The 26,954-nt window shown below is 37.0% G+C and overlaps 7 protein-coding genes across 9 annotated transcripts in view; 5 read left to right on the top strand and 2 right to left on the bottom strand.

Moving 5' to 3' along the window:
* On the top strand, window positions 5,753-6,817 carry LOC107631824 (protein PLANT CADMIUM RESISTANCE 2). Its single transcript, XM_016335386.2, has 3 exons — window positions 5,753-6,094; window positions 6,184-6,255; window positions 6,339-6,817. Exons 1-3 carry the CDS (start codon window positions 5,914-5,916, stop codon window positions 6,638-6,640), a joined length of 555 nt encoding a protein of 184 aa, XP_016190872.1. The 5' UTR covers window positions 5,753-5,913; the 3' UTR covers window positions 6,641-6,817.
* Window positions 11,358-12,900, top strand: LOC107631821 (protein PLANT CADMIUM RESISTANCE 2-like). 2 transcript variants are annotated; one of them, XM_021119754.1, is made up of 4 exons: window positions 11,358-12,162; window positions 12,247-12,318; window positions 12,403-12,716; window positions 12,799-12,900. In XM_021119754.1, the coding sequence occupies exons 1-3, from the start codon at window positions 11,802-11,804 to the stop codon at window positions 12,699-12,701; spliced, it is 732 nt and encodes a 243-aa protein (XP_020975413.1). In that variant the 5' UTR covers window positions 11,358-11,801; the 3' UTR covers window positions 12,702-12,716; window positions 12,799-12,900. The 2 variants fall into 2 exon arrangements, with proteins under 2 accessions (XP_020975413.1, XP_016190869.1); XM_016335383.2 differs by having other exon boundaries at window positions 11,359-12,162; window positions 12,403-12,900.
* LOC107631823 (dynein light chain 1, cytoplasmic) lies at window positions 13,581-15,072 on the top strand. The gene is made up of 2 exons (XM_016335385.2): window positions 13,581-14,134; window positions 14,751-15,072. The coding sequence occupies exons 1-2, from the start codon at window positions 13,892-13,894 to the stop codon at window positions 14,904-14,906; spliced, it is 399 nt and encodes a 132-aa protein (XP_016190871.1). The 5' UTR covers window positions 13,581-13,891; the 3' UTR covers window positions 14,907-15,072.
* Window positions 15,812-17,017, top strand: LOC107631820 (F-box protein SKIP28). The gene is made up of 2 exons (XM_016335381.2): window positions 15,812-16,265; window positions 16,364-17,017. The coding sequence occupies exons 1-2, from the start codon at window positions 15,963-15,965 to the stop codon at window positions 16,916-16,918; spliced, it is 858 nt and encodes a 285-aa protein (XP_016190867.1). The 5' UTR covers window positions 15,812-15,962; the 3' UTR covers window positions 16,919-17,017.
* On the bottom strand, window positions 17,066-17,955 carry LOC107631822 (histone H1). The gene is made up of 2 exons (XM_016335384.2): window positions 17,748-17,955; window positions 17,066-17,634 (listed from the first exon to the last, which is right to left on the bottom strand). Exons 1-2 carry the CDS (start codon window positions 17,871-17,873, stop codon window positions 17,248-17,250), a joined length of 513 nt encoding a protein of 170 aa, XP_016190870.1. The 5' UTR covers window positions 17,874-17,955; the 3' UTR covers window positions 17,066-17,247.
* Window positions 18,335-21,804, bottom strand: LOC107631818 (glucan endo-1,3-beta-glucosidase 3). Of its 2 annotated transcripts, none has more exons than XM_016335378.2 (4): window positions 21,473-21,804; window positions 18,992-20,248; window positions 18,840-18,867; window positions 18,335-18,746 (listed from the first exon to the last, which is right to left on the bottom strand). In XM_016335378.2, the coding sequence occupies exons 1-4, from the start codon at window positions 21,546-21,548 to the stop codon at window positions 18,593-18,595; spliced, it is 1,515 nt and encodes a 504-aa protein (XP_016190864.1). In that variant the 5' UTR covers window positions 21,549-21,804; the 3' UTR covers window positions 18,335-18,592. The 2 variants fall into 2 exon arrangements, with proteins under 2 accessions (XP_016190864.1, XP_020975412.1); XM_021119753.1 differs by lacking the exon at window positions 21,473-21,804 and adding an exon at window positions 20,742-21,466.
* Window positions 22,539-26,954, top strand: part of LOC107631817 (mediator of RNA polymerase II transcription subunit 23) — a 12,388-nt gene continuing 7,972 nt past the window's right edge. The window contains 7 exon segments of the mRNA XM_016335377.2: window positions 22,539-22,770; window positions 22,772-22,933; window positions 23,023-24,000; window positions 24,562-24,793; window positions 25,685-25,902; window positions 26,278-26,485; window positions 26,651-26,928. Coding sequence (XP_016190863.2) covers window positions 22,660-22,770; window positions 22,772-22,933; window positions 23,023-24,000; window positions 24,562-24,793; window positions 25,685-25,902; window positions 26,278-26,485; window positions 26,651-26,928 — 2,187 coding nt within the window. The 5' untranslated portion in view covers window positions 22,539-22,659.

Consider the following 26,954-nt stretch of genomic DNA (forward strand, 5'->3'; position numbering starts at 1 on the left):
CATTTCAATTAATTAATTCCAATTTTACCCTTTGTGCAAATTAAATTAGAGTTTCATTCTTGTTTCAATTTCTGTCTCCCATTTTGCACCAAACAGAATACTGAGATTTATTTCAATCCCTGTCTCTTAGTCTCTGTCTCTCGGTCTCAGTCTTTCCGTCTCTGTTTCTCCACCAAACGCTACCTAAGTGTTTCAAGAAAATTAAACAAGCTCAAAGCTCCTTATCATAGCACCATTCAGTAAATACAAGACTATGTGTTATTGGGAATAATACACCATTCCCCCTTGAGAAAATATCTTTCACAGAGAAATAAAATAGACACAATCATAACACAAGAATTTAACGTGAAAAACCCCAATTACTGGAGAAAAAAACCACGGCCGTTGTCAAATGACAATCAAAGAATATCACTATGTGAAAATTGTTACAACACATATACTTCTTTCTCTCTAACACCGGCACCCCAGTACACCCACACTCTCAAAGCAAATATTTAACTACACCTCACAACACTCTCTAATCAAAGAGTATAGAGGAAAAGAAAAGTCAGATACAAGCTTTAAGTGTTTCCGACTGGTGCAAAAAATATGGAGAACTTAGCCTTATATTTATAGCCTAGGCCACCCACTCCATTTGCTATCATAAGCAATGTGGGACTAATTCAACCAAATCCTAACAATAATTGTTAGTGTTGCAAGTGTGAGGAGTGTTGAAGTTAGTTCCACATCAAAGAAAGCAAGGAAAAGTGAGGAGTTTATAAGATGAGAGACCCATTAACTTGACACCTTAAGGTTTTGAGTTGGATGTGGTGTCTTCTCATCTTATGTTATCTCACTTGATTCTTCCCCGAAATCTTCCCGGTGGTCGAGAGCTCTCCACGGTTGGCTCAACAAGTGGTATCAGAGCCGATGGTTTAATCGGTCTGGTTTAAGGAGTATTCAAAGTGAAGCATCAAAAGTCTTCCCGGCAAAGGTGGTCCGGGCGGCGTGTCCCGCGGTGTTTTGCGGCGGTGTGATGGACGAATACTCGTGGTGGTGGAGGAGCTAGAGGGGAATTGATGCTTGATGTGGAGGCTCAAACTTGAGGGGGAGATTGTTAGTGTTGCAAGTGTGAGGAGTGTTGAAGTTAGTTCCACATCAAAGAAAGCAAGGAAGAGTGAGGAGTTTATAAGATGAGAGACCAATTAACTTGACACCTTAAGGTTTTGAGTTGAATATGGTGTCTTCTCATCTTATGTTATCTCACTTGATTCCTCCCCGAAATCTCCCCGGTGGTCGAGAGCTCTCCACGGTTGGCTCAACAAGATGTGTCTGCTAAATGAAAAGTGAGGACAGGTGGAACAAAAAGGAAACAACAACAATACAAAGACAGGTGTGGCTTTGGGAAAGAAGGACACAAGGACATCTCCACTATCCTAAGGACATCAGCAGAGCAACATTCAGATAGTGGGAGAACAAAACACAAAAATTACAAGAATGAAAAAGCAGAGGTAGTGGTGAGCTCCTCGGACAGCAGTGATAATGGAGCAAAAACAAAAAGGTAATGCATGCCAAGGAAGAAAGCAAAGCCAAGGACAGCAGAGGTGGTGGACGGGTTCCTCAATCAGCAGAGATAGTGGAGTAGAATAGAGCAAGGACTGCATGCCACCTGAGATAGCTCCAACGGGTAGGGAAGCTGAAGACATATAAAGAATCTCATTCCAACATTTGAAGACAAGAAAAAGAGAGAAAAATTCAGAGCATCATCTATTCACACTTGAGCTAAATTCTTTTTCTTCTACCAGTGCTTAATTTCTGATTTTTTTAATTATGACTATCTTGTGTCATTTTGTGTATTGAGAAAAGGCTGAATCTGTGAGTGAAAAAGTCAAGAGAGAAAAGGCAAGAGTGATGCATGTAAAAGCCACTGAAGTTCTGTGTATTTGAGTTGTTGAACTAGGATTAGTTCCCCTTGCCAAGTTGGGTTAGTACTTGGTGAGTTTGAATCTGTGTAGATTCCCCTTTCAAGATGGGACAGCACTTTGGGTTGCTAAGCTTTGGTAAAGAAAGTTTAGGGGTAGATACTAGTTGAATTAGGGAGTAATTCAATAGTATTGGTGAAAGTAATCAGTGTATTATAGTGAAAATTCCACCATGGTTTGTGGTGGAAACTGGACGTAGGATTCATTGCACTTAGAATCCGAACCAAGATACATGCTGGTCTCTTTCTCTTCTTCCCTTCTCTTTTTCTGTTCTGCACATGAGACAAAACAAAAAAATCTCCTGCAATTTCTGCTTCTGCCAAAGCAGAGCTTAAAAAGCTAATTTTTTGCAAATTTGATTCAACCCATTTCTCAAGTTTATTCAGAACCATCACTTAGATTCAGATTCTTCTCAAGTTTGATCATTTTTCTCTACGACAAGGATGAAAAAGCAGTCGGAGATTGTGATCTTGCAGCTCTCAAGGGTCCAACCACCACCATGAACTTCCGGTAAGCATAGTATAATTAAATTAAGGATCCCTTCCATTTTATTGATATTTCACAAATAGGCACATTTTATATTTATGTTTGCATGTTATTTAACTTCTTTTTCTTTCTACATCTTTCCAATTTTGACAAGGCAAGAGTTTGTGGCTTTTCTAAAGAAGGTATAATATAAGGCAACTACTCAAATGAAGATGGCAAAAACATCTTTTTATGAAGATGTTTTGTTAAAAAGTGTGATTTATTTATTTAGCCACACTTTAAACAAAGACAACATTTTTATAAATATTAAAATCTAACCATTCAATCTATCATCCAAAGGTCAAAAGAGAATATTTTCACATGAAGACAATTATAAAGTCTTTATTATAGTATTCACCATAATATAATGTACTAATACATTTCATATTTTACTTTCTAATGGCATTATTTTCAAAAAGGGTAGTTAATTAGTAGTAAATTTTGTGTTACACTTGCAATGTGGACAGAAAAAACCGGACAGGCCGATAAGTTAAACAAATAAATGCTAATGCATATATGGGAATCAGTTACACGCATCAAGGTGATCAAATTGTACAATTTAACACAACTTGTTTGATTTGGTAGCAGGTACTAGGTGCGGTGCATTGTCTTTGGTTGCATTCTGAGTTGCCACTTGCCATGTTCATACAAAATGGTGGGCATTTTATAACTACTATTATAGCTGTCCACTTCGCCCCCTTGCTATAATCATTTGTCCTCTTACCATCCAGCTATTTTTGGCATTTCGATTTCACCGTAATATGTCGATATTTTTTGGTCCAGCGTCACGGAGAAACCAACTTTGATCGGATATCTGGCATATTTTATTTTAGCACATTGCACATCTAGCTAGTTGTGAGAACATGAGACTTATTTTCATATTAACAGGACTTCTTAGTTCTAAATGAACTAAATGGGTTCGTGCAATAAAAACGTATGTCCCTAATTAAGCTGCTATATATGTAAAGTATGATAATTGTTATTTATTCAAGAGATGGGAGAATGTATTGTACGTAAATAAGAAATGAGGCTTGCTGGGGAATTGGGTTGGAGGAGCTACTTAGGGGTGAAATTTGTAATTGTGATCCCAAAATACAACAAAGTTGAAAACATACTGTTTTGGTACACTATTCAAAAAACAAATTATTATTATTATTTTGCTATCGTGTATCTAAGGTCATAGGTTAAATATACCGTAAAAAAAAGTTTTAACATTCTTTTTTGCAAAAATATTTTTTTTTATGTTTTTAATTAAGTTCCTGTAGCACGGATACTTCCAACACTTCCAATTTCCAAATGGAAGAATCGCCAAAAAAAAAATTTCCAAATGGAAGCGTCAACCAAATAGTGGTAATTTCCAAATCTGATCCTTTGAAAAAGTGTGAATTGTCAAATATTTACAGCTGAGCGCAAGCCAAGATCTATCGTGACTACAAAAATTTCTTACTTACGGTGGCTATGGGATATCATCAAATTGGAGTGCAACACGTGGGTCTTCAGTCTTCACTAATTCTTTGACCTGGTTAAAAAAACTGTTTGAACGTATTAGAAGCATGTTTTGAATTTTGATGCCAATTTTTATCAGGTAAATATGAAACATCTTTTTAAAGAATAAAAAATCGAAATTTGGGAAATATTTTTAAAGCGTGAGAATTAGAGGTATTTATGAACAAGACTGAATTTAATTTAATTAGATTCTGACTCATTCTATATTTTTTAAAAGACAACAAATTTACTTTGACACCACTTGAAATGACTCAAAAAAGATTAAATTAAATCAGATTGTTCCGATGAAATATTAATATATATAAATTTATAAATTTTATATATTAAAATAAATTATTTTAAAATAAAAATAATATCGTATAATATAAAAATATTAATTATATTATAGAAGTGTAGTATATTTTTTTTTTGAAGAGTAACTTTAAGTCAAGATAGGTGACTCAAAAAAAATCTGAATCCGACCTAAAAATAACACCAAATAAAAATAAAAACTCGCACTTACTAAAATATATTTCGAATCCAGATCGAATTTTTGGACCGGAGCGGGTCTTGAACACCCTAGTGGGGACCACAGAAACGACTTGCATTGACCCCCGCGAGCTCCGGCAGGAATGAATAGATGGTGGCATGGTGCATATCCAAAGTCTCAGCGACTTCTTAGTTCTTAAATTTAATACGAATTACTAAAATAACTTCTTCTCATATAAAATTACCAGAACACCATCGCAATTGGCAATGCTAATTTACCGTCCCTGAATTAGCGTTAAGTCGTTAACATTACTTCAGTATATGTAATTGGCAAATCTGATCTATAAAATAAATCCAAAATGTTAAATATAAAATGAATAGTGGTTCTAGTTTGATTTCTGTTGTAATAAAGTTCATGCCAAAGTATAATACCAAGCTGTAAATATGTGAAAATAATTGCACATAGGAGCTTTGATTTTTCTGCTAACTTTTAAAAGTTATACGCGTAATATCAGTAATGAACTGGTTAGAAATTTCAAATGCGAGTGTAGCGTACTAGCGTGGAGGTAGAGTCACCATCAGAGCAACTTCCGAGAAAGACTAAGGAAATTAGAAAGGTAATTACTGTTACATCATCCGACGACTGATGAGACTCGACTTATAATTAAAGTTAAATATTAGTTTAAATCTAATAAAAATTCCTCCCAAAAAATGTTATCTATATATTTTTTTCGTGTTTTTTCTTTTTTTCTTTTAATATGTTTTTTTTTCTTTTTGTCATTTAAAATTTATTTTTTGATGAATAGAAGATGACTACTAGATAAGGAATAGAAAAAAATATTAAAAATATAAAAATAAAAAAAGAGTTTAAGAAAATAAAAGAGTGACGGTACAAAAATTAAATTTAATTAGGATAAATAATAGTCAAAATAATAAAAAAAATAAAAAAATTAATTTAAAACTTTAGCTAATTGAATGTACTTTATTTGTAGTGAAATCATTTAAAATTTAAAGTAAAGATATATTCAGTGACGGACCCAGAAAATTTTAGGAGTGAGGGCAAAAATATATACGCTAAAATAAATTTTGTTGAATATTATTAATTATATAAAGATATAAAAATTAAAAAAAAGTTAATTTTAATATATAAATACGATTACGTTGCATTATAGGCGGATAAGCTTACAAATCAAACGGCTTCACACCACCATTGACCTTGACTTGATCCGGTAAACTCCAATTTATAATACATTGAATTAGCACCACACCCTTCATGTATTATATATATATAGACAAGAAAGGATGTGATAATGGCACCTATCAACAAATAAATAATATATTTCCATTGTCTATATATATATTTTATTTTGTGCAGTCCAAAATACGAATTACTAATCCCAACCCAAAAAAATCACACACTACATTGATTGATATTAATTCCAGTAGCGTCATTATGTATCAAGCAGACGAATCAAAGCCTGTGACCGGTTTACCGGTGAGCTACAACAACGCTAGTAGCGGCACCGCGCCATATCCTTCCTCCGTCGACAGCAGCGCCTACTACCAGCCGCCACCTAGACCTCCTCAAGAATGGTCCACCAGCCTCTGTGACTGTTTCTCCGACTGCGGCAATTGTAAATAGCAGCCAGCCCTATATCATAATCCTTTTTGTTTAAGTATGATATTATTATTACTTAATTAAATCTGTACTAATTTGTTTCAGGTTGCATAACGTACTGGTGTCCATGTGTGACCTTTGGCAGAGTTGCTGAGATCGTTGATAGAGGATCTACCTGTAAGAAATGAATTGTTATTGTTGTTGTTGTTATTGTTATTATGAAATGGAAATTGAAATTGATGATGATGATGATGATGCAGCATGCGGTGCGAGTGGGGCACTGTACGCGCTGGTGTGTTGCCTGATTGGATGCGGATGCTTGTACTCGTGCTTCTACAGATCGAAGATGAGGCGGCAGTTGAATCTGAAAGGAAGTGACTGCGGGGATTGCATGGTCCATTGCTGCTGCGAGCCATGCGCCTTGTGCCAAGAATACCGTGAGCTTGAGATGCAAGGCTTTGACATGCACATTGGCTGGCATGGCAATGTCGAGCAGAGGAGCCGCGGTGTTGCCATGACTGCTCCTTCTGCTCCACCGCCTCAACCCCCCATGTCCCGTTGACTTCATTTATCAAGCAATCATGTAATAATGTTTGTGCCTTTCTGGAATGTGTCTGTTTTCTCATCTTAATAATGGAAAAGTACTACTTTGATTTATTATTGGATAAATGCTGTATTTTGTATATGTGTATGCGTGTAGAATACTATTTCCTAAGTCTCCCGTTTTTACAAATATGTATATTTTAATATTGTTTTAAGAAAATATTAAAATAGACAATAGATCAAATTTATATCTAAATACAATAAGAATTAAATAGAGTTTGGTAGATAATTTCTTTTTCTAACACTAGAATAATATTTGTCTTGGGAAGCTAATGACTAATAGTTCAAATGACATAGACTCCCCAAACTCAATTAAGAGGTTGCGGGTGATGATAAAAAAAATATTTGTCTTGGGAAAAGCTCATCCTTAAAAAAATGCAGCCTTTTCTTCACAAGTTGGAGGTTACTACTTTGGTAGTAAAAACCACAATACCAATTGGGCTGCATACAAAACAAAGATAAAAACTTTTTTGGAGTTACGGAATTCAAACAAACAATGAACCCCGATATTTCCCGGTGGTTAGGCCTTAAGAGTTAAGTCCCTTAACATCCCAAACTCCAAAGACGATAGCAAACTTAAGAAAACCCTCCTCCTCCGCAACCTCCGATCCGAAATCACCGAAACCGCTCTCCAGGTACTCGAGGAAATCAAAGCCATTGACCCAAACGACGCCGTTTCGTTCTTCGACTCCACGAGCAGAGCGTACTGCGCCGTCGCCGTCGAATGCACCGTCAAGTACCTCTCCGCCACCTCCGACGGCATCGCCAGCAAAGCGTACATATTCCCGTGACGCATGTCCGGTGCTGTCGCGTGGTGGAGTTGGAGATTACGCAGTGGAGGGACGGCATTGATGCTGCACTTTTTGGCACAGGTTTTTGAGAGGTTGGCCAAGTTGAATACCCAATACAACGCGTTTTTCGGTTAGATTTTATCTACAGAAAGTTTAGGAAACGATGGGTCCGTGTTTTCTTGAAACGTTAGCGAACTTAGAAAGAAGAATTATATGGAGAAAGGATTGGCGAGTCGGGTTTTGGATCTGGTGCCGGAGGCTGTGGCTGAAGGATCCACGAAAGGTGCTGGCAGAAATTCCTCTCGTGCTGAACAGACGAGGGATCATGGTGACAGTGAAAATCATAATGATAATGACGATGACAATGATGGTGCACATTGCATCGAGGGTGTGGGGGTGAATGGTGGAGAAGAGGGGAAGGAACAGTTGAGAACAGAGCTGTAGGTTCTGTTGATGGAACCCAGGAGCTTGCAAAGGGGGAAAAAGGTTTGTTCTATTTAGTGGATTTTGATGTTAATGATCTTTCTTTGTTGTCTTGCATGTGTTGCTCACAAATTTTATGTCTTGGTTATTACTTATTAGTGTACAATGCACAATAGTGTTAGGTATTTTAGTGTCTCAAGTTCTAATGGTGTATGGTATGGCATATGCAGTGCAGTTCAAGTAGTTTTTATTAAGTAGTTAGTGAAGATCAGAATTTTCTTGCTGGATAATGCCAACCCTATCTAGTAAGATCAGGCTTGATTGTTGTATAGTTTTCGGTCCTTCTTACAAGAGTTTCTAAAATGTATATGTTATTTGTTTCTTATTGCTTGTTTAACTAAGGTTATGCATGGTTATTCCGTACTCTACAGATAATTTACATCCCCACTCTTGTTTTCCATGATATTTTATGATAGGATCACTCCCGCCTCACAGGTTTCACTGGATAACTCGGCTGGAGGCTCTTCGCATATGAAGAAAACTACTGAGGAAGCACAAGATTTGAAAAAGAACAATAGCCCTGCAAGTTTTTGAGTTGGTTTCATCTACATCCCCACTCTTGTTTTGCATGAGTTGTTCTTGATTTGTACCTTTCTGTACAAGTTTAGATCCAACAATATTCAATGCCTTTGGAAGAGGATCTTTGACAAATGCTCGTAGCTCCAGAAAACTTGAATCAAGAATCTCTTAAATCAAGTTTTCAAGTTTTCCGGAGCTACAATGCCTAGAGGATCTTTGACAAATGCTCGTAGCTCCTGATCTAAACTTGCACAGAAAGGTACGAATCAAGAACAACTCATGGAAAACAAGAGTGAGGATGTAGATGTACCCAACTCAAATACTCTATATGTAAGAAGAAGTCTTCTGTTCATCATAGTAGAGTTCAAGTTCATTGTCCCAATTTAATGGAAGAGAATAGTACTGCTCAAGAAAATCCCAATTTGATGGAGCAGAATAGCACTATTCATGAAAGTCCCAATTTGATGGCACATAACAGTATTGCTCATAGTTATGAGGTAATAAGGTTTTTATTAACTAGTATAATCTGGGAGCATAGATCTTGAGGGTGGTATCTATTTCAAGTTAACTTTTTTCTACGAGGGAAAAAAATGTGATGCAGTGAAAACTTTGGATTATGCAGATGTGGACCGACAAGGACTGTTTTTTTAACAAGAAGATAGTTGCTAGAATCTTTTATATTATGCATTCACTTTTTACTTCTTTATATCTTTGCATTGGCATATTAGTTATGTATTTATCATTGCAGAGGGATGATTCAAAAGATAACTTGTCCACTAGAGTGCAGTTAAGAAGGAGGAAAAGAAAATGGTCTTCATTGGAAGAGGAGACACTAAGAACCGGTGTAAAACCGTATGTGCTAGCTCTAAATTAGTAAAATCAAAAGGTTTCAGGGTGAACTGTCTTGGATGTTAGTTATACTTGAAATTGAAAACTATTCAATTTAGTAACAGTTTTGTACATTATGAATGGTTGTTTCCATTAATCATATTTTCTTGTACAGGTTTGGCCAAGGAAACTGGGGCAACCATGTAGAGTTTTTATAGGAACATATTTGAAAATAAACGAGCAGTATGTAATATATGCCCCAAAGTACTTTGCCTTGTTTCTTTCTTGACGTAAGCACTTAGTGCAACTCCAATGGTTTTATCAGGTTGATTTGAAGGACAAGTGGGGAAACATGACATGATATGTTTGAAGGACAGGTTGATTTGTGCATGCAGATGTGTATATCTTAGGGAGGTATATTTCTCTGCATTTCTCCTCTGAATTGTATATCTGCTGCACTTAAGGTTTTATTTTAAGGCTCACTCTTTAATGCACCCTGTAAAAATGGTGCGTCAAGCACCTTAAACATCCAACGAGGAGGATGTGGCAGTGTATCCATAGTTCCATACACAAGCATGCTGAAGAAATAAAATATAGTGTGTGTTGGAAGTATTCTGTTCGTCCCTTGCTCTTGACAGCATAAATTTTGTTCTAACTTCTATGAATGCGACCAAATTTTGTTGAAGAGGGATCTAAGTTGGAACTATGCTGCCAAAAGTCTATTTTATTTAAACTAGAAGGAATTACCTTGTAAAAAATTCAGTGTCACTGTACCTATGATATATTCATCATGAGGTAAAAAGGTATTACCTGTCACTTTAACCATTCCATTTAAGAGGTGTTCTCCTCTAATAAATTTCAGGGACATCAATCTAAGATTATTTGAGAAGCTTGACATAGAAAGAAATGATGATAACATTTTGATATTTTTTTCCACTAGTTCTCATATTTTAACTCTCTGCCTATCATACCATTTGCTATAATCACCATAAAACGTAGTTCTTATAAAATAACAAACATTTATAGACGACTGACGGCCAGAATAGTGTCTTATTCCACGGACTAATTTTACTAATTCAATTATATTAATCAAAGTGGTTCGAAAAGTAAAAAAATTATTTATAGACCGGTATAAACCTGGAATTTGACTCCCAATGTGGAATATTTCAAAATTTCCTTGTCAATTGTACCATCCCCCGGGCCCGCCCTGGAATTGTACGTGCTTTTGTTATTTTTTTTTTGGTGACTATACGTGCTTTTGTTATTGTAATGAATAAAGATTTAGTTAGAATCTTTTAAAGATAATAAGAGAGGAAAAGTAAAAAATTTTTATTTTTCCAATATATTTAATTATAGAAAATTTCAAAAACTTATATTTAATTAATGCGCTTAGCAAAGAACGTAATTTGTTTGGACAACCGTATTCTCAGTGCTAGCTAACATGGATAAGAAAACTACTTGGATAAAAAAATAGTGTACGACACATGTACGCATTTTTTGGGCTATAGTGTTACTAAAGAATAATTAGACGTGAGCATGCCCTGATCTACAATGACATGTAGGAGATGCAAAAATGGTCTTCTGGGATCACTGTCAATTAGAAGGACTGTGTATAGTAGATCAGTCATGATAATCACCTAATATAAGATTTTTCCATATTTATCCTTCATTAACAGTGTAACTTAGTTGACGAGCAAGGGATCAACTTGCGAGAGAGATTTCATTTACACATCACGGTGGTAATGAATGTGAAAGCGAAACTCACATTATTGGTGTTTGGCGGTTAGTATATGATCGATATTTAATTATTTATAGATGAATGATGGGTGTAATGAGGGCTAAAATAATTATTGTTGGATTCTTTTTGGACATATACGACACATGCATTTGGTGTATGGAGTTACCTAGTGCACCCAATAGTTTTTTAATTTTGTTGTGATTATTTGACATATATCACATATTCCAAAATGTACATACACTGTTTTCCCTAAGCAGAGATATTGAAAGAAGTGCAGAGATAATTTTTATAAGAAAAAATGTGCATTCTTTTCATTTATGTTTAGGGGGGTATGATATGAATATAGATATACATTTTTAACATAATAATATGCAAATAACGAAACTAAGCATCTGTGGATCCGAGTCGATAGAAACAAGATAGAACAGACGGCCACTTTTTAACGTTGTCTTCTTCCTTTTTAACGTGATCGACCTTTCAGCCCGCTTATACATACATTGATATTAACTCTTTATATTACAGTAATAAGTAATAATTAATATTATAATGTTAGTCCAAATTTGAATCTGCCAGTGTTCCTTTAATTTCGCGTATATAAATTGTTGAAGCATTCCATCCATGCATCCTCAATATTGAAAAAATTAAATAATATATATTGAGAAACCTCGTCAAAATCAAACTCTCTGCTTCTTCGTTCTTTTCTTCTCCATAGAAGAGAAGACACAAGAGAGAGCCAACACAATTAATATATACATACAGAGATGTATCCTCCACCACCGCCGCCGCCACCGCCACCGCCGCTAACAACAACAACAGCAACAACATCAGATCATGCACAAGCAAAACCGCCACCATATGATCATAACAACGCGCAACAAGCTCCACCACCTTATTACTATTATGATCAGAATGCACAACCACCACCACCGCCGCCGCCACCTTATTTCGATCCTTGTTATCATCATCATCATCATCATCATCATGCAGAGCCACCACCACCACCACCACCACCACCAATGTACTACATCCCGAATCCAATGTTGCCGCTCCCAATTTATACTAATTCCGAAAAGGTGGAATGGTCCACAGGCCTTTTTGATTGCTTGTCTGACATCAAAAACTGTATGTAACGTAACTCTTTCCTTAATTAATCAACCAGCAATAATCAATGCGTGATTTGCTTAATTTCCTTAATTAATTCGCCAGGTTTGATAACGTGCTTGTGTCCCTGCTTCACGTTTGGTCAAATTGCAGAGATGATTGACAGGGACGCATCTTGTAAGAAACTAATAACATACATCAATTATGATTATTATTATTAATTGATTAATTAATTATTAATGATTGTTGGTGATGATGCAGCGTGTGCAATAAGCGGGGCACTGTATGCGATGATATTGTTTTTCATTGGAAGCCCATGCCTATACTCATGCATCTACAGAACAAGGATGAGAAGACAGTTTCTTTTGAAGGAGACTCTTTGCTTGGATTGCATCGTTCATTTCTTCTGTGAGCCATGCGCTCTCTGCCAAGAATATCGCGAGCTTCAGAACCGTGGATTTGACATGTCTCTTGGTTGGAACGGCAATCTTGACCGTTGGAACAACCAGATGGCTTCACACCAACAACAACCACCACCTGTTCTAAACATGACCCGTTAATTCAAAACTGTTGTTGTATGTTTTTCTTTTGATTCATAGTTTCTTTAATTTGTGTTGCATGTTCAATTCTTTTGTAACAACAGTTTTGAATATGTAGGCATCATTGAATATCATATCCGAGGTGCCGTGGAGCGTTTTTTTTTGTACAACACAAATTACTGTATGTATTAATATCATTCATTATTCATTATCTTCTCTACTTCAAAACTCTACTCACTGCTTTCTGCTTTAAACATATATAAACTTATTACATATAAGGCTATTGAATGAATGAATCAGAATTTTTACTTAAATGTGTTATTTATTCTGTATTGTATATGATGATTCAATCAATATGCTGTTAAATTATTCTTTATGTGAAGGACTGATGAGTGAGCATAAATAATGACCCAAAGCCCAAGATGTATGATCAATATGCTGTTAAAGTATTCATCGAGCTTGCTGAATAAACATTAAACAATAATAAATGGTATGCGATGTGTATCTATCTGTATAGGTAGGAAACTTCCACTTTGACTGAGTCCCCGGCAAGTGTGGTAGACATGTTCCCTTTTTGCAGGATTTGTAATGTTTACAAAATGGAAAAAAGTCACATTCATTCTTTATTGCTAGAAAAAAAAAAAAAAGCAAAAGTGAAAATGATTGATTTTGAAGGTGGACCGACCGTATTTAAATAAAGTAATGCATACCATTCCACAATGGCAATGCCCTTTACTTGCGCCACTAACTGCTAAAACTATTAGTAAGTGGTATACACTAACACTATGTAAGACAAAGATCAAATACTTGAAGAAAAAGTAATATAATATATGAATTTGTATAGGCTAGTTTTGAATACACAGATTATGCTCCTTATATATATAACTAAGGAGTGTTTGTGACTCACTATAATTTAAGGAATGACCTCGTGTATAGGCAACATATGCATGCATTAAAAGCAGCAACAAAACCCAACCCTTGGATTCTTGAAGACCAATACCGAACCCAACAAAGACATTAACCCTTTCCCTATCCCATACTCACTTTCTCTCTGCTGCTTTTCTTTTCTTTGCTCTTCGGGCCCCCTTCACTTGAGAAACCAATCGAGTGCAAAAGATATATACTTGATTTTGCCATTGATTTAAGCATATTATTATTGGAAGAGAAGAAGAGAAGGGTTGGTGTTGTATGTTGAAGAGAGAGTTAGGAAGATGGAAGGAGCAGAGGTGGAGCTAGAGAAAAGAAGCTTGTTCCTGAAAAGCTTGATACAGAAGAAGAAATGCATAGAGCAACAAGAGCAGCATGACCATCTCCACAAAAACAATGTTAGAGTCAGAGCTTCTGATATGCCTCTCTCTTTGCAGAACCTTGCCTTTCGTTGTGCCCGCCATCACCTTGATTCCATGCCTTCCAACAAGCTTGACAGCAAACGTTTGGCTCTTGCCCTCAAGAAGGTCACTAATCACTATTCTTTTTTCCAGTTACCACTTAGTAATTTATTGAGATCTGTGAATATGTATTTGTTGTTGCTTTGTTGGCCGCTTTCACTCTTTCAGATGAATCTTTATTTGATCTGTTTCTTAGTTTTCTTGACGGTAATGTTTGCTCATGGTTTACCCTGTCTTTGTTTTTGAAATATAAGAGATTTCACTTGGCATGCCTCTGTGAACTGTGAAGAATGTCAACCAAGTACATTCCCCAGATTGCATTTTAGGCCTTCTGGTTCTGCAACTAACTATAGGTTTGAAGTTTGTCACTATCAATGAATGAATATATGGTCCCTCATTTCATTAATTTGGGGTTCCAGGTTTGGTAGATGATATTAGTTCAAGTTGCAATTTTAGAATTATAATGATATGCGACACCCTATAGTAGCACATTTCTTAGATTGGGGATTATTTAGTTGATAGATTTATAGGATTTGAACTAGATCAGTTTGTAACTAAATTTGCTATTAGAATTACTTGCAAAATGTTTGGGCTATTTTTGGTCATGATATTATCCTTGTATGAATGACTTGAATTGAATGGGTTATGAGTTATGACAGAAAGATGGTGACTGGTGTTGCAGGAGTTTGATTCTTCATACGGACCCGCTTGGCACTGCATTGTGGGAACTAGCTTTGGGTCCTATGTGACTCACTCTGTTGGTGGTTTCTTGTATTTTTCCATTGACAAGGTTTATATCCTTCTGTTCAAGACAGCTGTTGAACCATTAGACCGTTGATAACATCCTGTTATCAGCTTTTATTTGATGCATATTTCCTTGGCATATTCAATATCAAAAATTTCCAACCAAACTCATCATATGTAAAATTACAAGCTAAGAACTATAAAGATGTGTTCTGCAATGTGTCCAATGCAATTTTCGGCTATGGGAGTGCATTTGAGTATATAATTTGTCCAGAAAATTCATAGGACATTCTATAATTTTTCATAAAGCTTGTATTCCAACTACCAAGACCAAGCATCTGCTCTTGAGTAGCATTGAAAACAATAGGAAAAGTTATAATATAAAAATTTGCAAAAAGCATATCATATTAGTAATTTGTCAGTATTTGATGATAGTGAATCTGCAAGATTAAATAAAATAAAATAAATAGTTTCATAGCTCTAACAAGTTATTCTGAAGAAAAATATGCAAATTATAAGAAGGGTGGAAAACCAACACAGCTAATTTTGGATTAAATGCTATCTGCTAACTAGCTGATTATTATTATTGTACTTGTCTCTATGCTTGTCAAAAAACTATTTACCACTGCTAGTGAGGTTTGATTGCACTATTCGTTTGTTGCATATTAATATTACATATTTCAAAAGATAACGACAAGTTTCAATTAATTATTTGTGGTTTGCGTTGAGACACCTCATCCAATAATGAATCAACATCTGTCTAGTCTATCCCGTTCTCCAACTATACGTTTCGCATGCACAAATATACAGAGATAAATAGATATAAAGATACATAAATTTTATAATATATTTGGTAATAATATACAAGATACACATGTATAATCAAATGTCAATTTTATCTTCTTTAATATATTTTATCATATTTTATCACTGACACAAATCAGTCAATAAGAATAATTAAGAATTAAAAATTAAATTTTGTGTCTTATATATTACATCTCCGTATCTTAACTTTAAGAAAAAACATTAAATACATAAATTCTATATGTATTTATGTACCACCGTTTCTATCTCCCCATGTCTCAGCAAACAAACACAACTCAAGATAATAGATAATGGTTGGCACGCAAGTGTGATACAATAGAGAAATATGGATCAAGAGTCTTCTCCTCACGAGGCCATGTTTCTGGTGTTAGGTTACCTTCCAGTCTACGAGCTTTTATTGATGTCTCAAGTTTGCAGGTCACTGAGAGATGCACTGAACAACGATGTGCTGCCATGGCTAAACATCCTTGTTCAAAGGCCTCTCAGTTCTCGACTCTCTGATCACACTCTCATCAACATCACCTCCAAGGCCAATGGTGGCCTCAAAACACTCTCTCTTATCAACTGCATCCACATCACGAACCACGGCCTTCAAACCCTCGTTCGTCAAAACCCTCACATAACAAAGGTATATGTTTATTTGCTTCAATTAAATTAAGCTAGGATTGGATTCTGTTTCTGGAATCGAGATATTCTAATTTGTAAATATTTGATTCGGAGGTGTAGCTGCACATACCAGGATGCAGCAGCATAACCCCTGAAGGAGTCGTAGCAGCCGTGACAACACTCTGCCATGGAAGCAATTGCTTAAGAACCTTGAGAATTAACGGCATCTATAACCTAAACAGGGAGCATCTACGCACGCTGGCTTCTTGCCTTAACAACAACCTCCAATTAGAGCAGCAGCCTCTCTTCTATCACGAACGCCACAGAGAAAGGGAGAGGATTATTGATTTGGAGGCATGTCCCAAGTGCTATGAGGCGAGGGAGGTTTATGACTGCCCGAAAAGAGAGTGCGAGTGTAGAGCATGCAGTTTTTGTATTCCAAGATGTGAAAACTGTGGTGGCTGCATTGCATCAGAACAAGTGGAAGAGGCTGCTTGTTCAGATATCTTGTGCCTTAATTGCTGGTTACATGAGCATCCCAAATGCAGTTTCTGTAACAAGCCATACTGTAGGCAACACACTTCATGGTGGCCCAATTCTTCTGACTCTACATTCGTTTGTAGAGTTTGCCAAGAAAATTCAAGTGGATACACCTACATGGATGACTTTATGTAATCATCAATAACTTATTCACATTTATCTATATATATGAATAAGCTGCTGGACGTTGTTTCCCCTGTTAATATGCCTATGATACTATGATTAAAATGTTGATGATAGTACCTCGCGGCTAGCACGAAACATAATTTAGTGCGCAATTAATTTAACACAAACAGACAAAAACTAACCTCCAGTTGATAGGGTCATATATTACATGGAAATGGAAGATTATTATAGTAAGTGTGAAAGGACGATACTAAAACATAAAACTACGCCTCTATGGCCCTATTCATATTCACATAGTTAGTTACATGATGCAATTTCCCTATTCAACTAAAACACCATCAGGCAGCTGCAGTGCCCTTCCTGGCCCTCTTTGCCGGAGACTTTAGCGACTTTGGCTGCTTCGGCTTTGCCGGCGTCGACACCTTCTTCGTCTTCTTAACACCAACCTTCGCCGCCACGGAGGCACTCCGCTTGGGGCGCTGCTGCGGCTTCTGCTGCTTCATCGAGATTTCCTTCTTGTCCTTCTTGGCGGCACCGGAGAGCTTGTAGGAGGCCTTGATCTTGAGGAGGTTCCCTTTGGCGGTTTGGTTCTTGAGCTGCAACGCAAGAATCTTCCTGAAATTCTCGGGCAGCACCGCCTTGTGCTTCTCCTCCATGTACTTGGCTATCGCGTAAGGGCTCGAACCGCCTTTCTCGTTCAGAGCCACCAACGCCTCCTTAATCATCTGCAAATCAACAAAAACCCACCGCCAACACTTATTAACTTCTCAATTCACATGATCAACTATAACCGAAACCAAATTAACCTAAAATTGTGAACCACGATCAAAGCGAGTACCTGAAAATATGGAGGGTGAGAAGCGGTTTTGGCCTGTTTGGGCTGCTTCTTGGGAGCCTTGGGCTTTTTCTCCTTGACTGACTTCGGCTTCTCCATCGGCTGTTCAACGGCGGCGGGAGCAGACATTTTCGATGACGTGATCACTGAGAAACAATTTGAGTAGTGTAGTCTTGAAACGGTAGATTCTGGAAATAACTGAACCTACGCTTTGGCTTTATATAGAGGCATATCATAGCTGGTGAGAAGAATCAGCGCGGGAGATATTTTACTATGCTATTGGTGGAGTCACTGGGAACGAGGATTGCCAGCGTGTCAAGGGAGAGATCTAGAACGTACACGTGGTCACAATATTAGCGTTGTTTGCGATGCTGTGGACGTACGTGGTTTTTTTCTGGAATGACAAAGCCACAAAGGTGCACTCTGTTTTGGTTATGCTTTTGAGCATTGTTTCAGTTTGGGCTAAAAACGGAAAAAAACAGTGTGTTTTCTTGCTGGTTTTGGTAGTCCATTTATTCTCACTGTTTTTTGCCTTTCGCCTAAAAAATATTTGGGGATTAATGATATCAGATAACTGATTACAATGCAGGTTAAATCACACAAAATGGTAATTATGTAGATCTTATAAGGATACAGTAATTGATGACAAATAATTAGTCTGGCTGTGTTTGTACAAAAAATTCAATGGAAAGTGATGGTGTAATTGTCAATATACATTTGATCAACGTGGCCACTCTAATTTTTCTACAAAACCAAACACAAAATTGGTAGTTGAAGGGCATGTCTGATGTCTCTACTCTCTCTTTCTGAGCTCTCTATCCATAAATTACATTAATGTGTAGCTAGTTTTACATGACAAATACATTCAAAAGTAAAGCAACTAAGATCACAGAGCTTGTGAAAGATCCACCATTGTAGTAATATTGTGACAAGCAACCTGAACTTGTGGAGTTGGATGGGGCCAGTAATGTGCCATTTATTTTTGAGCCTTTTTTACCAAAACTGCAGTTCACAAATATGCAACCAAAAAGAGTAATAAATAATTGAACAAGATAAAACACTCGAGCAGGGAACAAAATATAAAGCCATTTATACCTTCCAGGAAATATACAAGAACCATGACCTGTAACAATTACAATGTAAAATATATCAGTCATAATTCACTCTCCTTGCTAAGGTTTATCAAAACCTGGTAGCATGTGGATATAAACATGCATATTTATGTGTAAGGGTGTGGAATAACTTACTTGGGTCCGTGGTGGTTATGGTTGCAACCCCTTTGAAATCACAAGTCCCAGGAGATTTAGCCATCTTCTGATAATATGCATTGAAAGCATATGTAGCATGTGAGACTACATTATCTGGTTCATAACATGGTTGACCTTGCAGCAGAGGTGAACAATCAACTTTCCCTGGTCCACAAGCCCAGTCGAGCGCCGCCTGTAGCATCTTAGCATCAGCATTACTCTTGGTGACACAAAATGTCTGATTTGTTGTATCATTTGCAAATATAGTACCGGCACCAGTCAAGTGTAAGGTATACACCGGTTCTCCATTAGCATAAAACATCCCCCAATACTTTTCAGAGGTTGGACCCGTTCTTAGGTCTTCATTGTAAAGCTCATAAATATATGTACTAACTGCAATTCCAGGATGTTTAGGAGTCCCAGTATTGTTAAGTACATGTCTGATCAAGTTGCTATTGTAAGTGTTGGCATTATCCACAGTTGCGTCCGGTTCAGATGATGAGTCGCCTTTGGAGGGCCATCCCGATTCAGTAACCACAATAGGGATATTGGTGAAGTTCAAATCAGACATTGCAAAATAAGCAGCATCAACCACTGCATCGAATACATTAGTATAATGCAGGAGAGTGTTGGGATCAACAGCTTCCTTATTTGGAGGTAAGGGGCGGAATAATGCATAATCCAGTGGGATCACACCATTGGATTGCTGGTAATCATAATACGGGTACACATTGATCATGAGATATGAACCTGTTGATTGCAGAAACTTAAGCAAGGGAACCATGACCGGATTCCAAGTCCGATTGAAAAACGCTTGGGAAGGTGGAAAAGAGTCAAGGATGATAGAGGAAGAGTGTGGAGTAGACACTTTTATCTGCTGATCAAGATTAGCAGCCACCAGAGCAGAGTGAATAAATGTTAAGGCCGAGACTATAAGCGGGGCTGCATTTGGGAGAGTTGTTAGGATCTCGGAACCAACAGCTATGGAAGTTATGTTGGTAGCAGGGACATGAGCTATTACATTCCGCGAAACCCATTTTGCTGCAGTTGCATTGGACTGGCCAATGCCGAGTAGCTGGTCATTCGGAACAGAAACGGCCACACGGATCCCTGTGTTGGCGAGTGCAAGAAGCAAAGATTGGTCAGCATCATAGAGTCTAACATGTTGGATACCTTGAGCTTTAAGAAGGGCAACAATCTCTTTTGGACTTGGCATTTCAGAGACATCTGTACCAATGTTTACTCCAATATATGCATCTGCAGAAATACACTCCAAGTTCTCACAGATGAAGGAGGGATGGAGAACTAACATCTAAAACTCATGACATTATAGTACACTTAGTTTCTAATAAGTCAATAATTTGGGTAATCCATCATAGTAACAACAATAACAGAAAGTACGACAAGGATATAATAATGTCCTTAGATAAATGGAATTAAATTAGCAGTGGCCGTTGAGTTCATGTTTGATTGTAAACCATGTCACCCCATGTGTGTTTCTTGTGCATATCTATAATGGTAGGACCACATGAGACATGAATTCAGCTGAAAGAAGTGTAACGCACTCAAATGATGTCTGGTGGGTAGGTGAACATCAGAAGCACCTATTTCCACTAGACATGTAACACATGCAAGAGAGTAGAGAAGAAATGCATGCTCCTTAATTATTAGAAAGCTACGACTTATAAATGGAAGATTTATTTATTTGGTCATATAATCTAGGGGAAATGCATAGGTCAGAATGAAGTACCCTCACCCTCACCATCATTATTTCCTACACTGACGGCTATTTTCTTAATGCCACCCATAATTAAATTTTGTGTAGAGAAATACTTGCGTACTCTTGAAACATATTTAATTTATACTCAACAATATTTATATCCACTCATTTTCATTATTGTGCTCCAAGAACAGTGAACACCCAAGATTTCTTGTATGCTCAACTCTAATGCCAACCAGGTCACAGCTTAATTCTAAAGCTACATCGTACCAATACTAATTGAAAGACCCAAGTGAAGGGTATTTTAGTCTTATGACATTATATTGTATGAAGTGCAATCTTCAAAGGAAGGCAGGGATGAGCTGGGACGCAATAAGGTTGTTCCCACAATAACACAAAAAGACCGGAAAGGACATACACTAGATTCTGTGCAAAGGAAAAGATTTTCTCACACTTATTGTATGAACTATGAAGTGCAATCTCTCTCTCTCTCTCTCTCTCTCGAACAAATCTATGACCCCAAATAGATTATAATAACCATAAGATAAGTAAGAAAACAAGGGAGTAATCCAAAGAACACAATGGTAGAACAGTAGAAGAAACTGGGGAAGGACAGAAAGAGGTATTCATGACATACACCAAAGCAAAAACGAACTCCGAAAACTATTAGGCATTAAAGATAGTATTAACTGAAAAAACAGCATAATGAACAAGATTGCCAAACTGAAATCACCTACAAGAGATGGCTCAAAATGACATACCTCCTCCTCCTGCGGCAGAAACAGAGATTGGGAGCACAAGAAAGTGCATCAGCAGAAGAAGCAGCAACAGAGCCATGAAACTTGAGTAGAAAAAGCCAGAGTGCAGCAGTAAGATAAAAGGAGCAAATAGCAATGCTTTCGTTCACTATGAAGGAAACTTGAAAGGAAAGAAGGTGAGAATAAAGAGCTACAAAGCTTGGAATTTTCTATGGCGCGTGATGGAAAAAGAACATCAAAGTATGCTGCTTTTGAGGCCCTTTAAGAGAAAGAGAGAACTAGCCAGCGACTAGTGACTAGTAGTGAGTAAGTGAGTTATGTGTGGCAAACAGAACAATTTGCCTTTACTCTGTTTTTTTTCTTTAATATCATTTTTCTCTTCCTTATATTTCAAAACAAGACTATAATAAAAATAATTCATATTTATTTATTTAAATTTGTACTTTAACTTATTAATGAAAGATAAAAATTGCATACATAAATTAAGGAATAATACACAATGTAGTACTTTTTCATAAAATGGAACAACTATTTTTGTTTTATGTAATTGTAGTCAAAATTAAAACATCAAAGACAAACGAAGTCCTTGATTGTACATTTGTACCAAATACATGATGGCCTGTACCATGGAATCCAAGCGCCTAATTTAGCTATTCGCTGTAAATTTTTTGTAGAGTGCTATCTATATTATTATCATTTCGGTTTTGTCAAGCAACGCACCCACCATAGTTTTTGGCATAATTAGTTTACTGACTCACGCGTTCTCACTTTTTCATTATCCAATTTCATAATTACCTTGCTTGTCCACTTGAATATGATGGATGATGACAATACAAAATTAATTTGCATCTTTTGAGCACTACCAGAATTGGCAAAACATTTACCCTCTTTTGCATGCAGGTCTCTGCAGTCTGCACCCACTTGATCCAAGCACACTCTCAGAAACTTGAACAGAGCATCTGTCCTTGCCAAGGCTCGCTTAAAAAAAGAAAGTCGTTTAGGAAAAAGAAATTGTAATTTATAAGAGTATTTAAAATACTTTATCATAAAATTGTGACTTTATCTCTACTGTTTTTTTGGACAGAAGAAAAAAAGAATTCATTAATCGAAATTCGAGAGTGTAATTGAAGAAGCGAACTTAAGAGTTATGCATTGACTGAAATTAACTTAGTGGCGGGGGTAGCAGAAGAATGGATCAAACTCAGAGGGTTGCAGCAATGGCAACGGCAACAGCCTCACGCGCTCACCAGTTCCACCCTGCACGTTCACCCATTCTCGATCTCTTCAACCTTTACTTGGGAGTCTGTTCCTTTTTCCTTTCATCGCTTTTCATTTCCTTCTTCTAAATTGGGTGTGTGTGATTTTAGGAATAAAACACAGAAGCGTGTACTTGCTCTTAGAGATATCCCTCCGCCAAATGAGCAGTTCCTTGTGGATTTTGAGCAGCTACAGAATCAGTTTCCGGTGAGTTTGAATCTCCGATCATTCCTTTGTTGTTTTGTCTTTGCAATAGTTTTCTATTAGAATGAACGGATGCCATTCTTTGCTTTCAGGATCAAGATCAGTTACGCTCTGTCACCGAAACTATTATCATATCGCTAGTCATGCAGTGCAGTAGCCATGGCCCACGAGCAGAATTTCTTCTTTTTGCCATACGAAGCTTGTGCAGTATTGGCTGCATTAACTGGGATACTCTTCTTCCATCGCTCCTTGCATCCGTTTCTTCAGCAGAATTTCCTGTTGGTCATGGCAGTCAATCAATGCCAACTGTTTCGGCTTCGGGATTATCACAGTCAGGAATGCTACCACCTACGACCTCTATTGCCAATTCTAATAATTTTCAGTCTTCAAATCCTGCTTCTCCGATACCTTCAATTCATCCTGTTGGCTCCCCTGCTCAGTCAGCTATAGAACCATTGTCTTGTTCAGCTTTATCTCCAGTCAAATCATCTGATGTTTCCAGCACCGGACCACAATCAAAACAAGTGGCATCCATCAGAAACAACGATCTTAGCAGCCTTCGCCAGCTATGTTGCAAGATTATTTTAACTGGCCTTGAGTTTAATTTGAAACCTGCGGTTTATGCTGAAGTATTCCACCATATGCTAAATTGGCTGGTAAATTGGGACCAGAGGCAACAGGGTCTTGACGAGTCTGATTTACCAAAATCATGTGGACCTGACAAAGCCTTAACAGCTTGGCTACACAGTTGTTTGGATGTGATCTGGCTTTTAGTCGACGAAGGAAAATGTCGAGTCCCCTTTTATGAATTATTACGTAGTAGTTTGCAATTCATAGATAATATTCCTGATGATGAAGCATTGTTTACACTTATCTTGGAGATCCACAGGAGACGTGATATGATGGCTATGAACATGCAAATGTTAGATCAGCATCTTCATTGCCCTACATTTGGGACTCAAAGGATCCTTAATCAAGCAACACTCAGTATTTCAGGAGAAGCAGTAGCACAACCTCGACAGCCAGCGATCACTTATTTAAGTGTACTTGGAGAACCATTGCATGGGGAGGTGATGAGTCTCACAATTATCTTAAGAAAACCATTATTAATATATAATGAAAATATGATTTCCACTGAAACAGTTAAGGTTGGAAATTTGTTGGAGCAGCACATAACCTAAAAACATGTGTTCCTCGTCGGTGACAATATAAAGAAATGCATGAATACGTGCTTAGAGCTGTCTATACAGTGGAATATGTTACCAAATCACAGTGCTCCCATCCCCCTTTGTTAATAGACAATAATAGGTCAAATATGATGGCCATGTTTATTTTCATGTTATATTCCTGGAGTTTCCAGCTTTGCATACAGATAGAATATTGATGTTTTTTCTTCACTTACTTCCCTTTGCTTTTTCATTGTACTTATCTTTACGGTGAATTCAGAGGGAAGATCAAATCTGTCTATCTTATACTTTTGGACTTTTACAATTTAAGCACTCACCTGTGACTCAAATTCTTTTGTTGTTGATATATCTAATCATATAGCAATGCAATTTCTTCATCTACTATGTACATATGTAGTTTTGATCACGATTTGTCCTAACGTAGTCACTCAATGCTTCTTGTAGGACATTGCAAATTCTATCCAGAAGGGAAGTTTGGACTGGGAGAGAGCTTTACGTTGTCTAAGGCATGCTTTCCGCACTACACCATCACCTGATTGGTGGAGACGTGTGCTGGTATTATGTCCTTGCTTTAGGCCTTCTCAAGCGCCTACTCCTGGTGCAGTGTTTTCGACAGAAATGATCATTGAGGCAACTATTGATAGAATTGTTGAACTTCTAAGATTGACAAATTCAGGCAATAACCTTTTTCTTTTATGTGTGTAAATTTAACTTTCCTTTATACCCTTTTATATATGCTAGTTGTAATTGTGTGAATGCTCATATCAATGCAAGATTAAGTTGGCCAAGGAACAATAAGTTATTGTTCTAAAGACAACCTTGGTTATTCTCACAGAAAGGACGCCATATGGAAAACGAATATGAAGTTGATCTTGGTTAATGAGTTGGAGGGATAAGGTGACCTTGTAAAACACGTGCACGCTCTCATACACACACACATATTGTGCTTATATCTGTATTGGGTAACAAACAAGTTTATTATCATCATGTAAGGTCATTGATGATCTGATCCTGAAAATCTCTCGGAAGTTTTATTTCTGGAGAAAAAAATCTATTTTATAAAGGTCATTATGACATCGAGCAATTTGAAATCAATATGGTTTAGATACATTATGATTGGGATGCCAATCCAGCTCTCACTGCAGTTTATGCAAAACTTATTATGGTGGTTGATTTACACCATCAAGTTTTGGGCATGACATATTCTCTTAGAGAATTCTCCTTCCCTTTATTATCTCCCCTTTGGACATCTCCCAGTTTTCGGGGGTCTCTCTTGTTTGATTGGTATTGGATTGTTATAGGTTTATGACCTTTCTTTGCTTTTCTGCTCGTTGTTGCTTCAAGGGTTTTTTTTGTTCTACATCTTTGTTGCATGCTTTTTCTTCTTAGGTTCACTCTTATCTTTTATTTTTTGCTAGTTAAAAGGACTTCTTCTCCCTCCTCAGATCAGTTAGATGTACTGATATCTCATTTCTTTCTACTAATAGGATGTTCTAATATTCCCCAAAAAAATTGATTATAATTTTTTCCTTCATCTTCAAAACTTATTTTTGAATAATTCTTGCAGAGATAAATTGCTGGCAGGACTGGCTTGTCTTCTCTGACCTTTTCTACTTTCTTATGAAAAATGGGTGCATTGATTTTGTTGATTTTGTGGAGAAATTGGTGTCACGGCTTACAGAGGGTGATCATCCTGTTCTTAAGACAAATCATGTGACTTGGCTACTTGCTCAGATAATTCGGATGGAGCTGGTCACGTCTACTTTGAACCCAGATGCTAAAAAGGTTGAGTTCAATCTATACTTTGTTGTTTTTGCTTGCTGCTATCGAAAGCGAATTTCATGTTCTTGTGCTTTTTGTTTTTTGAAAAATAAAAGCGCAGCTTGGTGTGCAAGCATCCCGCATTAAGCAGGGTACGGCCGTATGGGGACGGGCTATACCCAAACGGTGTAATGTAACTTTTGTTTTTAAAATTAAAAAAGATAATTTCCAAAACGTATTCTATTAGTCATGCATATTTTTCACATATAAATTTTCTAATTCGATAGGAATATGGTGGAAATAATTTATGGTAGAACATTCTTTTAGATTGACGTATTATAGAAATTGAAGGAAGTTACTTTGTGCTTTTACTAACACTTGAACTCATGTATCATACAGATTGACACAACCAGAAAGATTTTATCAGTTCATAGAGATGAGAGAAATTCTGATCCTAATGGCCCTCAGAGTACTTTGCTTGAATTTATAAGCAGCTGTCAATGCTTACGTATATGGTCGTTGAACACCACAACAAGAGAATATGTGAATAATGAGCAGCTTCAAAAAGGGAAGCAAATAGATGAATGGTGGAAACAAGTAAGCAAAGGTACTATTGGTTTTCTGTACGTACTTAGGGTCTATTTTGAAATATATCTTATTGTACTGGACTTCATATATCTTTTTCTTTTCTGTTTTTTTTTTTTCCTTTTTTTAAAAAAAAAATATGATTAGGAAATATTCATGATTTTTTTCAAGCGTGCTTGATTTTCAGGGGATCGGATGTTGGATTATATGAACATGGATGATCGGTCAATAGGAATGTTCTGGGTTTTGTCGTACACAATGGCACAACCTACGTGTGAAACTGTAATGAACTGGTTAACTTCAGCTGGAATTAGCGAGTTGCCACCACAAACAATGGGACAAACTGAGAGATTAGTCGCTACACGAGAAGTGACCCCTTTGCCCATGTCATTGTTATCTGGACTTTCATTGAACTTATGTGGGAAGCTGTCCATGCTAATGGAGGAAGCTTTGTTTGTTGGGCAGGTTCTCTCTCTCTCTCTCTCTCTCTC

This window comes from Arachis ipaensis, chromosome B03 (genome assembly GCF_000816755.2).
Source record: "Arachis ipaensis cultivar K30076 chromosome B03, Araip1.1, whole genome shotgun sequence".
Taxonomy (NCBI): domain Eukaryota; kingdom Viridiplantae; phylum Streptophyta; class Magnoliopsida; order Fabales; family Fabaceae; genus Arachis; species Arachis ipaensis.